At 35.5% G+C, this 13,152-nt stretch overlaps 2 protein-coding genes across 2 annotated transcripts; both read left to right on the forward strand.

The window, feature by feature from the left end:
• The first annotated feature begins 2,858 nt into the window (after nucleotides 1-2,858).
• On the forward strand, nucleotides 2,859-7,555 carry LOC140766504 (protein OS-9 homolog). Its single transcript, XM_073105884.1, has 8 exons — nucleotides 2,859-3,065; nucleotides 4,372-4,448; nucleotides 6,214-6,420; nucleotides 6,514-6,585; nucleotides 6,666-6,781; nucleotides 6,909-6,975; nucleotides 7,057-7,163; nucleotides 7,256-7,555. Exons 1-8 carry the CDS (start codon nucleotides 2,960-2,962, stop codon nucleotides 7,383-7,385), a joined length of 882 nt encoding a protein of 293 aa, XP_072961985.1. The 5' UTR covers nucleotides 2,859-2,959; the 3' UTR covers nucleotides 7,386-7,555.
• Nucleotides 7,556-9,090: 1,535 nt separating this feature from the next.
• LOC140767847 (amino acid transporter AVT6E) lies at nucleotides 9,091-11,235 on the forward strand. The gene has a single exon (XM_073107917.1). It carries the CDS (start codon nucleotides 9,380-9,382, stop codon nucleotides 10,814-10,816), a length of 1,437 nt encoding a protein of 478 aa, XP_072964018.1. The 5' UTR covers nucleotides 9,091-9,379; the 3' UTR covers nucleotides 10,817-11,235.
• The last annotated feature ends 1,917 nt before the right edge of the window (nucleotides 11,236-13,152 follow it).

Genomic DNA, 13,152 nt, shown 5'->3' on the forward strand with positions numbered 1-13,152 from the left:
CATATCTACTATGGGAACATATAGATATTGGTGGATAGTGCAAAAGGTGGGACTGTCAACCTCTAGTGCTTTGCTCATGGCTGGTTATTTGTTGGTTGGAAAAGATTAACTTAGTTGCCTCCTGTAGCTTGATCAAAGAGATGAAGAGGCGTACTCTTGCAAAGAGAGTGTACGAAGTGTACTCGTAGTGCTTCATTGAAGGAAATGTGTGCAGAGGATGAGAGAGTTCAGCGCGGGGCTTGGTGAAGGAAGCCATGATCACATTTGGAGAGAGAGAGAGAGAGAGAGAATTGCAACTGTAGCTGATATGACCAGTATATAAGTGTTGTAATCTCAAAGATAAAATGATAATTTTAAGTTATTAATAAATTAGTTTTAGAATTTGTATATAATAAAATGAGAGAGAATATTGAATTAGTATACTAGAATACGGTAAGTTGTTATTTAGTTACTAGAGCTGAATAAGAAGGCTTATCCTAGAATAAGTTTATTTTTATTCTACAAGTGGATGAGGGTAAAAAAATTGTATTCTCTCTTCTATCATTTCCTAAGATTAATTATTGTCTCTATCGTCATGTACCCTTGTACCTTTGTACTCAGTCATCTTTAAAATATGGGTTGTGTAGTCATCATACCTTTTCTTTAAGAGTAAAAGGTTGTACCCCCATTATATTAAAGAAGGGGAATGCACAAGAGGGGGAGAGAGAGTTGAAAGGGAAATGACTATAAGTAAAGAGGGAAGAATAGACAGCAAAAGAAAGGGGGCTCTTTTACTAAGGAAATAATGTTCTAAAACTTTAGATAGATCTAGAAGGAAACTCAAAGAGGTTTGCGTCGAAAATTTGGACAAACTATTTGTTCTTTTCCCTTCGTATCTGCCACCAAATAACTACGATCAATATGTCTAAGCTTTTCCTTAGTTTTGGTTGTACAACTTGAATTCTTTAGGCTTGAATGCTTCCCCAAGAAGTTGGCCATTCCTTAATGTTCAGCAAAAGAGATAAATTGTTGTAGATTTCTTAGAAAAATCTTGACTTTGATAGGTATTATGAGATTCCAAATTCTATGTTGCTGGAGGAAAGTCAAAGTCTGGACTGCTTTGCTCAAGAAAAGAGAAACTAATGATCTTATAAAGATTTAAAGTTGTAGTTTCGGCATGATCCTATCTCTTTCCTTAGTGAGGTATCTGTCGGACTCTATGGGAGGTTGCTGCCTATATGGCCCTCTTAGGCTTGGGAAGGAAAGACGGTGAACAATTGCAAGGTGCTTTAAATGAAGAAGAAAGATCTACCTGAGTATATTTTTGTACTAGGGAGGTTAGGCTTTCATTTTCTTTGTTGACCACATGTTTGCCCAAAGATTTATCTAATCATTCATTACCTACAATGTAGATCTTGAGAACTCTTTTTGAAACCCACTAAACAAACAAAGAATTTGGGTAGTGGTAAGATGAGAGAATGAGGGTTTTCCATTGTCAGTATTGTTCTTCACCTCTTTTCTTTCCCTGCAATAGAAAATCTTTATGTATAGAGTCAATATTATACAAGATATTGGCCAGCATCCAAATTTTGAGATGATAGGAAAAATAGAGACGTAGTGTGATAACAATGCCAAAAGAACTACATTTAAGGGAGTCCAGCTCCCTAATCGCTGATCAAATTTTGAGATGATAGGATACCAATCTACTAAGGAGAAAGCTCCGATTTTTAAGAGGAGGCTTAAATATTTAATAGGAAAGAAGTATATGAGCATCTTAGAATCTCTGTCCATCTTAATAGATCATTGCCGGCCACATCCAAGATGCAAGGCTTATTGAAGCTTACCTTTGAGACCTAAAATGAACAGGAAAAGTAAGAATACTATTTTAAGTTAGTAGTCAAGGCCTCTTGTACCTTGTGGGAAAGGAAGGTGTCATCTGCAAATTATAATATTGACATGTTTCCATTTTATTCAGAGCCCTTGATTATAGACTATTCCATTGTGAGTTTAATCGTTCTAGAGAGAACATCCAGTATAAGAATGAATGCATCAGCAAGAGAGGATCTCCTTGTCTCAGTCAATCGTTTCATTAGAAAAGAGCTTGAGGGGAAGCCATTAATAAGCACGAAATAGGAGGCTGAGTTGAAACAAGTTCCAATCTTTCTAGCCCATTTGGCTGGGAAGTATATCGGCTCTAACAAACAATATACTTCCCCAAGATTCAATCTTGAATGGGAATGGCCTCAGTTGTCGACAAAGACATAGAATCCATTACTAAGGAGATGAATAAGAACCCGAGAAAACCTAAAGTACGTTGGGAGAGATGGCGATGCAACACATTCATTATCTTCATATATCGTGTAAAGAGTTTTATATATACGAGTGGATATCCTATATAGTGATGTTTTCATCCAAGGAAAAGGTAAGTGGTGGTGAAGGGTTAGTGTTGAGGGTCATGGTTCGATCTTATTAACGATGATAATTGAGTGCAGATACGATGAAGAACAAAGACTAATCACGTTAAAAATAAATCTGAAGTCTATGTAGTACTCATTCAACATTGATTATTCTTCTATAGTGTAACATCTTCGTTTTATTTGGAGCTCTTAGATACGATTTTAATATTTAATTTTTTTTTTTTGATTTGATTCTATTTTATTGGAACTCACCTCTTTAGTTTGTCTTCAAGTTGTTTTGTATGTTTAATTTAGTTCTATATTTTTAAGTTAGGCTAACAGTCATTAGGGTTAAATTATATTTATGCATCAAACGGTAGTGGTGGCTCTATCCGTGAATAATGAATAGAGAGGGGTTAATTTGCAATATAGCCAAAATATAGGGTCTTCTTTGTAAGTTTCTCAATAAACAATCTCTTACGGTGTTGGAGTCTTGGAGCCTTGGAAGGGTCCGGAGACCGCCTTCTCCATCTCCGTTCTTGCCGAAGCCAAAGTTGGGAGTCATCTCTTCTCTTCCCTCTCCGATGTTATCCGAGAGATTCTTCGGATTGCTCTTCTTTATCCTCCTTTTGCCCGACAACCTATTCCTCACCGCCGTCGCAGCTGATCAGATATTCACATCTTCTTCCGGTAATTCCTCTTCTCATTTCTTCTAAGAATCTCCTCTCCCCGCCTCGAATTTTCTGGAATTGGACAGAATTGGAGGTCTTTTTAGTTCCCGTGTTGGATGCTTTATCTAATGGTTGCTTGAAACTTTTGATTTCAAATATTGGATGTTGAAATGGACCCACATCTTAATTGATTCATCAGATTGAACATAAAAAAGGTTTTTGATTAGTTATGCTTCAGATTGTAATTTACGTCCCGCAAATTGAAGAAGCCATAGGCCTCAAATTTTGATGCCCGTCGTTCGTTTAAGCTTTTAGGGTTTGCTCCGGATAATGGGTAATCCGTTGTTCTTTCGGCAAGTGTAGACGTGATGGCACTTATTTTAAATTAAGAAGATACCTTAAATGTAGTGAAATGAAAGAAAAAGATCCATATAAGCGACCCCAGATAGTTTGATGTGAGTTGTTGTTATTTCTGTTGTTGTATTGTTATGATCTTTACAGTTGCAAGCAACTTTTCTTCATCATTTTTCCCGGAAAGTGTTATGCTGTTTATTTTCTGTTTATGAATAAATTGAATGAACTTAAATCTTCTCAATTACATGTTAGAACAGCAATGTCTCTATTAAGCAAATGCAAGCATATATAATTATACGATGTTTATATGTATATGTATAAGTATATATAACTGTATTTTTAGAATATTTTATCCTTGTTTATCAAAACAAAAAACACTGTACTGGTAGATCTGTATTGTGTTGTATTCCTACCTTGTAAGTTGCATCAGTGACAATGTTTCATAGGCATACCTTCCAAAGCTATTAAAAGTTCAAAGTCAACCATGATTTTACTGAATTCATTTATGATCAAAAGTAGTTCTAAACTCCTGCACGCTCAAAATCTTTAGCACAATGCAATAAAAATTGAAAATGGAAGTGTGTAGTTTTATCCGTCTTGGATATTATTAGCTGAGTTTCCCTGAAGTATCTAGGAAGCATTTAAAATGTAGTCAACTTTTCTTCTTGGGAGGCATTTAAAATGTAGTCATCCTGTACTTCTTAGGAGGGATTTAAAACATAGTTGACCTGTATTTCTTCTTCCATAAGATGAAATATTTTGGAGAAGTAAATATCCATGTCATGTGCGATGGTCATCAGTTACTCATCCTTATTCTCAAGAAAATGACTGTTGATTTATTCTATCATATGCATCTTGGAGAAGGAATCTGATTATATATCATGTTAGTTATAAATCACAGTGATGTCTTATTACAACGCCCTCATTATTTTGTCAATTATTGGACTTTCTTCTGTGGTTTTGATTTGCAGGTGCGACATTTGGGCGAAGTTCTCGTGAGCCGAAATACAATGTTGTATTTCACTCGGCAGATTCGCCTTTTCATCCTGTGAGTATAAACTTTTACTGATCTTGCTTTTCTTCTTTCCTTTATATGCTTGTACTTAAGAATATTTAGAGATGGAGTGGTTACTCTGTTATCATCTTATCACCTAAATTGTTAAATCACTCTGACAAATTTGTTTAAATTTCAGTAAATCTGTTTAGAAACAAAAAATCATACAATGAAGGCCGCTTGCTACTGAATCAAGTTGTTGAGAAAATGCATGGCCTATAGAGTGATATCACTGAAAACTTGTGATTGGTTTTCCACTTTAAAGTAACCCATATTATTTATCAATAATACTCAAAGGTACATATATCAAAATTCAATAAATTTTGATACTTTTAGAGTAAAGTTTAGCTATACATTTTGTTGGACTATCAAATCCACCATTTATTCATTTATTCATGAGCAGACAACCTGCAAATAAAATATGATTTTGTTTTTAGTTTTAAAACTATTTTAGGCTACAGTAGATGATTTTGATCTTTAATCTAAATGGTTTATTGTTAACATATGACTTCAACGATCAATTGCAAGGAAACAAAAGTATGCAGTCCAACTCATATAAACACATTTATCATACATACATATACATCATACATATACCTTCATGTATGTATTCAAAGTTCTTAGTCAATGCATTATTATGTCATGTTAGAACTGGCCAGCTTGACACTGCATGAGATGCCTTCATATGGGGCTTTTATGCTGGACCTTTTTGATCCAAAACTATGAAATAAATGTCGATGACTGACGAATTCCGACAGTAAGATACACTACATGCTGATATTGTTGCTTGCATTTTCATGCATATCTGGCAGCTTTGTAGGCAGGCAGCCAATTGAGAAAGTTCTTTCTTTTCCTACTTTACCAAAAAACATGAGATTTGGTGGAATTATGTGAATGGACCTCCTTCACATCACAAACGAATACATCCAATGAAGTAATCTCACTGAGTTTTAAGGAGGTTAACTGCACGCACCTTTTCTTCATCTGGGGAGAAGAGAAAAGAACATGAAAACTATTTAAAATAAAGAAGCTTAAATTTTTTTTCTTCTGTTCTTTTCCTTTGAAATTATCCTTGCATCAAACAGACTTTAATATTTTAAGAGGTTAACATTAATTGGGTCTGTTATATCTGTAAAATAAGATGGTAATGGTATATATTATTGTGAATTTTGTGAATACTATTATATGATTAAATTATGTTTTAAGATAGCCAGTAGCCGTCCTTGAGAATTAAAGCATGATGACATATGGGAAAGTGAAAATATAGCACAACTAGCAGGAGGTTTCATGTACAATAAACTCTTTGTGAATTTATTAGGATGCTTGTATAGTATATCTTATAATAGTGATATACCTACTTTCCTCTTCAATTTGCCATCTATGAATATTTTAATAGTTTGTAAGCTTTTATATTTATTATAAAAAGTTAAAAACTATTAGTTGATATCTACCTCTGCATTGACTTTTAACAACGGTAAGCAACTTATGGTATGCTTCTCTTTTTCTTTGGTGAAAAGAAATTTTCTTCTGCCCCCGGTCTTGAGTATTTTGCAATTCTGCACCAGTTTACCTTTCTGCTTGCTATTTCTCAATACTTTTCCTCTTCTTTTTTTAGATATTAACATTTTATGTTAGTGCAAGGCTGAACAATGTTAACATGTTCTTTTTTTGGATAAAATGTGTTAGTTTCAGTAAAATATGACAGTTAAATTTTTTTAATTTGCTAGCATAACGAGATAGGGATGGGATAATTTTGCAGGAGAATGATGGCCAGGAGTCAGTGGCCATGACCAATAAAGAGGGCCAAAATTATTTGTGTTTCTTGCCTATAGTTGAGGAAAGTAAACCAGTAAAGCCAATTGTCCCACAGAATTCAAGCAGTATTATTGTAGAAAGTGACCGAAGGGTCAAGGTGAAGACACCAGATGAGTTACTTGATATTCTAAAGGATCAATGCTTGTATAGAGTAAGTGTCATTGTAAATAGTTTTACTTTTGACAATAAGTGATAGAGTACAAGTTCTTTCATTTTTTTTACTTCCTTATGGACTTTTTTACAGCATGAAGGTTGGTGGTCTTATGAATTCTGTTACCATGGAAAAGTGCGACAAGTACATTTGGAAGATGATAAGGTGGCTTGCGGCTGTTGTTTCGTTGTTATATTGTGCTCTTTGTTCCTCTAAAGCTTGAGACTGCGTTCTTTCTGTCACAGGCTGTTCAAGAATTTGTTTTGGGCGTATTCGACCCTGAGGCAACAACTTCTTACAACCAGAAACATTCTGATCTTTCTATACTTAAAGATCCTCGTTCCAGTGTTGCCTCTCAAAGGTAGAGAGATCTTTTTGCAGGCATCTTTGATGTTAGAAGACTAATATATCTTTGTCAAATGTCAATTGGTTAAAGAACAATTATGTAGAGGATGGAAAAGAAATTCAGTGTTATTTCTTTTTGCCAGGTATCACGCACATCAATATACAAATGGAACCGTTTGCGACCTTACAAATCAACCTAGGGAAACAGAGGTACAATAATTTTCAATGGGGTAACGCTGTTTGCATAGTTCCTTGGGATTTGTTTTCATACAAATTTTCTCTTTCCTCCAGGTTAGGTTTTTCTGCTCAGATCACAATGTGATTATCAGCTCAATCAAAGAGATTTCCTCATGCAAATATGTCGTCACTATTCAAAGTCCAATGCTTTGCAATAACCCGTGGGTCTTAAACTATCATTCCTAGTCTCCTGTTGATACTAAATTAATTCATTTCTTTATTCATTGCTCTGATTATGTGCTCGCCATTTCAGGATGTTTCAACTGGAAAGGCGAACTTGGCACATTCACTGCAATGAGATGCCCAAAGGCTCGGTAGAAGTTGGCCCTAAAGAAACCCCGATTACACTAGTTACTGAGGAATCTGAGAATTATGCTACTTGACTTTTACTTCTGTTGTTGAATAATTGATGAGATGTAGTTACAAAGCCTGCGATCCGGAACACAATGAGCCGTAAATTCTTGAAGATCCTTTTTTGTATCAAAGGGCTCCCAAATATGAACAACTTACAGGTGGGACTCAGATATATTGAATCACGAAAGTAGTTCTTCCTCTTGTGAATTGTGTTATTTAATGCCAATAGGATGAAAGGAACTGTTCAAGCTTACTGAACGCTAATATTGTTCTCATTGGTCAGCAAATTGGCTTTTTCTAAAGGAAGCCCCGATTTAATCAGACAATCATTCGCAAGACCTTCATATTCTCGTACTCTTTTTCCCCTCAAATTTCATATTCCAGTGAAGAACAGCAGATGATAAGTTGATAACATAGCGATGTTGTATGGTATTTAGCAATTTTTTCCTTTTTGATTATGAACATGAAGATTAGATATGGATTAGACAAAGAGTTAATCCTCCTTAGAAATATTGAAAGACTAATATCAAATCATCGCGTTGCTGAAAAATATATCTTTATTTTGCTAATCCTCTCTACATACGGAGACATTTAAGTCTCACTGAGTTTTTAGTTACCGTCGAGATTTGTTTTAAGTCGTTATATTACCAAGCTGTTCCTTCAAGCTAATTGCACTATCGAGCCATCAACCGAATCGAACCAAGCTATTAAACCACTAAACAATTTCTCCATAATATTGTTTAGGGTTAGAATCAAACCTATGACCTCCTTGGTCATGGAGAAGGTATCGAGCAACTCTAGTCTATAGGTTAACGCAGTTATAGTAACATATTGTGCTTAAATTCTTCTAGAGATTGTCTACAACTAGGGTTGCAGGAATTTGCTGCAGTCCAACAGCCGACCCACCGTCCAAATTAGATATTTTCCAAACTTTGTTTACAAGGTCTAACCTTAAACTTAATACCAAAATTAGTTTATTTTTCTATAGCCACCCATAAAATGCTAAAGAAATCAGCATTTTCCTATTAAAAATAAACATGCAGGATTTATATCTGACACTAAAAACTTAGTAAATATTTTTAATTTTCACGAAGACAAACACCATTCTACTTGTGTAGTAGTATATAATCAAGGACTTAAAACACTGTCATCAGCAATTTATTCTGTAAACTTGGGGGAGAATTAGTTCGGTCAAAAACTCAGTTTAAGGAATATCCGACAGCCATTTATTTGAGGAATTTAGTAAAAAAAAAAGAAAAATAATTTTCTGTGATCCATGTCTTAAATCGCATTACTTTTCTCTGATCAATAATATTATTAGATTCATGCGATCCATTGTCGATGCACCAACCAACTCCCAAATGCTAAATAGTTTGTCATTTAAATTTATTATCAAATGATGTCTAATTTATCGTAGCACTTTAAATTGATCGGCACTTTTAAAAATATTAATCAGTTTAATATTTTTATCGTCAAACTGTTAAAAAATTAAATTAAAAGAATTTATATACAAAAAATATTAAAATTTATTTTATAATATAACTTTGATGAATAATTAATTTTGATAAAAAGGTTTGGAACACGACCGGGTTGGTCGATAACTCCGCCTGAGTGGATAAATCCAATCAGATACACGATATTTATCGCGTCCCATGTGGCAGGTCGCGTACGGCACAAGGGTTTGAAGTCAAAAGAACTATACAAAATAGTAGTTCCGAGGTCTCCTCCCTCCTCTCTCTTCGCTCTTCTCTCTTCTCTCTTCTCTCTTCTCTCTTCTCTCTTCTCTCTTCTCTTCTCTTGTAGTTGTAGATCCAAAGAAGAGTTGTTCAAAGGGGAAGAGGAGACTTCAGATCTCTCTTCCCCAACTCGAAAACCAGGTACTCTTTGTTTTTTCTAATGTTAGTCCCATCCAAATCTTGAAATAAAAATCCCTTTTTTTAGTAAGGTAATCTTCCTTCCATCTCGTCTAAATTCGCAAAACAATCAGAAAAACCCACGTGCAATCTCCCCATTGTTTGTCAACATGGAGAGCAATTACTCTGCCCTCCCCTTAAATTCATCCATAGAACTCCAACCCCACAAGATCAATGCACCCAACAGCCATGACCCGGAGAAGATCTCCAAGAAAGATGTCTTCTTTGAAGAGGATGGCGATGAATCCGACGACGACCTTCCTCTCATTCTTGACCGCAATGGTGCAGAAGGGGCCGGGGAAGGGTCCGGCGTCCCTGGCGCCGTCTTCAACCTTGCTACCTCAATCATTGGCGCAGGGATCATGGCGCTTCCGGCCACAATGAAGGTCCTTGGCCTCGTCGTGGGCTTCGTTTCGATAATTTTGATGGGGGTTTTGTCGGAAATTAGCATTGAGCTCTTGGTCCGGTTCTCCGCCCTTTGCAAGTCCTCTTCTTATGGGGATGTTGTTCAATCCGCTCTCGGTTGGCCCTTTAGGATTGTCTCTGAGATCTGCATCATTGTCAACAATGCGGGAATTCTTGTTGTCTATCTGATTATCATCGGGGATGTGATGTCAGGATCCTCCAAACACATCGGCGTTCTTGATCAGTTATTTGGATATGGGATCTGGGATGAGCGGAAGTTGGTAATTTTAGTGGTTCTTGTCATCTTTTTAGCCCCTTTATGTGCTCTTGAGAAGATTGACTCATTGAGCTTGACTTCAGCTGCATCTGTGGCCCTTGCTGTTGTGTTTGTTGTCGTATCCTGTGCAATTGCATTTATTAAGCTTGTGGAGGGTCGCATCCAGACTCCACGGTTGGGCCCTGATTTTGGATCGAAAGCTGCAATATTGGATTTGCTCGTAGTCATTCCGATCATGACCAATGCATATGTTTGCCATTTCAATGTTCAGCCAATCTACAACGAGCTCAAGGATAGGACACCTCAGAAGATGTATAAAGTTGGGAGGATTACAACAATTTTGTGTGTCAGCGTCTATGCTTCGACTGCTATATCAGGCTACCTATTGTTTGGAGATGACACAGAGTCAGATGTGCTTACCAATTTTGACAAGGACCTTGGGATCCGGTTTAGTTCAATTTTGAACTATATAATGAGGATCGGTTATATTCTTCATCTGGTTCTTGTTTTCCCTGTCATTCATTTTTCTCTAAGACAAGCAGTAGATTCATTGGTTTTCTCCGGATCAGCTTCCCAGACTAGGAAGAGGATGTTAACACTAACAGCTGTCCTTTTGGGGGTCATTTATCTTGGTTCTACTATGATTCCCAATATCTGGGTTGCTTTCAAATTTACAGGCGCAACTTCTGGGCTCGCATTGGGATTTATATTCCCATCTCTTGTTGCTTTGAGATTAGATAAGCAAGGAAAGAACTTGAGACTAGGAGAAAAGATTTTATCATATGCAATGCTTCTATTGGCAATGATAGTAAGCATTATAGGAGTAATTGGGAACATATACAGCCTGAAAAGTCAATCTGAATGACCTCTATTTCTCTAGCAGTGTTGGAAAGCTTCTTGAAAGTTTTGATTGTTACTTGTCAAGAAAAGTATTACTTTTAAATTCTTTGTCATCATTCATCTGTCATGAAAGGGATACCAGATCTAGGTGATTGTTGTTAAGGAATTTATACAGAGTTAACATATCCTTTGATACTCCTGGGTGAGCATTCACTACTCAAAGAACATCCATGAACAAATGATATATTAATTGAAGTTGCAAGGAGACTCGATCATGTTACAAACTAATGGTATCTTAAAAAGCCAGAAGGGTACCTACTATAGTAAGCATTAGATTTGTTCCATCAATCTGGTTACACCATTGATACACATGATTTTGTAATTCTTTTAATAAAATTGATGAATGTTTGACAGTTTACTGTTACTCAAAAGAATCCCATATAACATATTTTCTTTGCTAATTTATCACTTTTCTTGTTTGGAAACATGTTAACATACTCCCAAAGATTGTCTTCTACTTAAAGGGCATGTTTCAGTTCTTATGAGTAGTTATGCAAGAACAGTGATATTATGGGAAACAATTTGCCTTGTTGACATGGTTTTTTGTCAGAACATATTTCTTTGTTTTGACAAAGGTCATATATTTTCTTTGGCATATTTTTAATGCCATAAATATGAGTCATTTATAAGTTAGATATGCTGAAAATACATGTACAATGCACTCACCAATGCAGTGTTTGGGAGGCAAGATGTAGGCAATTATATTTGAATAAGGGTTGTTTCCTTGCCTCAAACTAGACCTTATGACGCAATATGACAAGCCTTACTACAATACTGAATGGCATCCTCATTAATTGAAACATGTCCTCATTCAGTCTTCTCCTTCCCGTTCATTAAAAGTTGGTTAAGTTCACAAACCTAGTGCTCAATAGTATAATTGTTAGCAATTATGTCATAATACATGAGGTTTGTCAAAGTTTTAGACAGATTGAAGCCTCATTAGGAATGAAAACTAATCATGATTTCAAGACATCAATTTCCCAGCTATATTAAGTTCCAAATTTAGGAGATTATTTGCATCCCACTGTTGCGATTATAGATGGGTTTCCAATTATGAAGCAGATCTCATGTAGGTCTTTCGCTAATATTTCTTTAACTCTTGGCTACTTAATAATATTTTCTGGTGTTTGTTGCACTATGAGTTTTGTAGTTAGCCCCAAACAAGGATGCCAGTATGCTTCAAAATTGAAAATTATAAATTGTCAGTTATCTCTGCTTGTCAGGAACAAGTTGCTTAAATGGCTAAAAGTTTACTGCTGTGCTGTCGGATTTTTGGTTATGAAATGGATGTTGTAGGAATTTACTTCCTATCCCAACTAGCCTATCCTTCTCTCTGTATTCCTTTGCTTTTTCTGAACTTATTATTTTTCCTTGAAAGAGTGAAGGATTTCCTGTATTATTAGTGGGCGATAAAGATGTCAAGCTATCCAATTTACCAAAGTAAGATTAAGAATATTGTGCAATATTTTATTGATATCACTGCTTTGCAGTTGATTATAGAATCAGCAAGTAGCCAAAACTTCTTCAACTCGACAGTAAGATTGTTGGCTCCAAAGCGATTATCTTCTTGTCTGATTTCTGATAACTAGTTTTCAGTAGCGAAATTGTAAGAACTGCCTCATTATATATGGTTCAATATAGATTTCCTCCTTGCATTCCGTATATGTATTAATAGAGTATTATCAAATATTGATTCATATACAAAATACATTTGGCTCCATTTTGCATATGCACTAGGTAGTCCCTTGACACTGGCATACTGTGGCCATCCTTCTTAGAACATTGCATGCAAATGTCAAATTTAGAATGGTATACTCAGAGAGAAACAAAAACATTAGAGGGGTTTATACTCTATACAAAAAATCTTCGAAACAACAATTGTTAACTTTCAGTTCTACCATTCAGCAGGTATTCATTTTCTAATGAGATGGGCTGTTACAGTAGAGATTTAAAGCTATTATAGCAGGAATTGAATAATGGGCTATTTTCATTGTTCATATCACAAGATTTTCTTGTCATGATTTTGAATCGAGAAAAATGTTCAGATGATCAGTAGGTTCAGTGGTTGAATAATGGTGCTCCTAATGTTATATGACCATTACATTAAGCATAGAACAGGTTTCTGATACATATTCTGAACCTCATTATCTGCTTATTTAAATGTTAGCAGATAACTTCTATCTTGGTTTTCCTTTTAGAAGGTATCTCAGTTTTTATTCAATTGTTTGACCTGTTAATATCTAATCTTTGAACAGATCATCTCAACCTAGTTGCCTTTGAGATACTGCACCCTCTTTCTCT

This window comes from Typha angustifolia, chromosome 9 (assembly GCF_048772165.1).
Source record: "Typha angustifolia cultivar Huaian chromosome 9, ASM4877216v1, whole genome shotgun sequence".
NCBI classification, from domain to species: Eukaryota; Viridiplantae; Streptophyta; class Magnoliopsida; order Poales; family Typhaceae; genus Typha; species Typha angustifolia.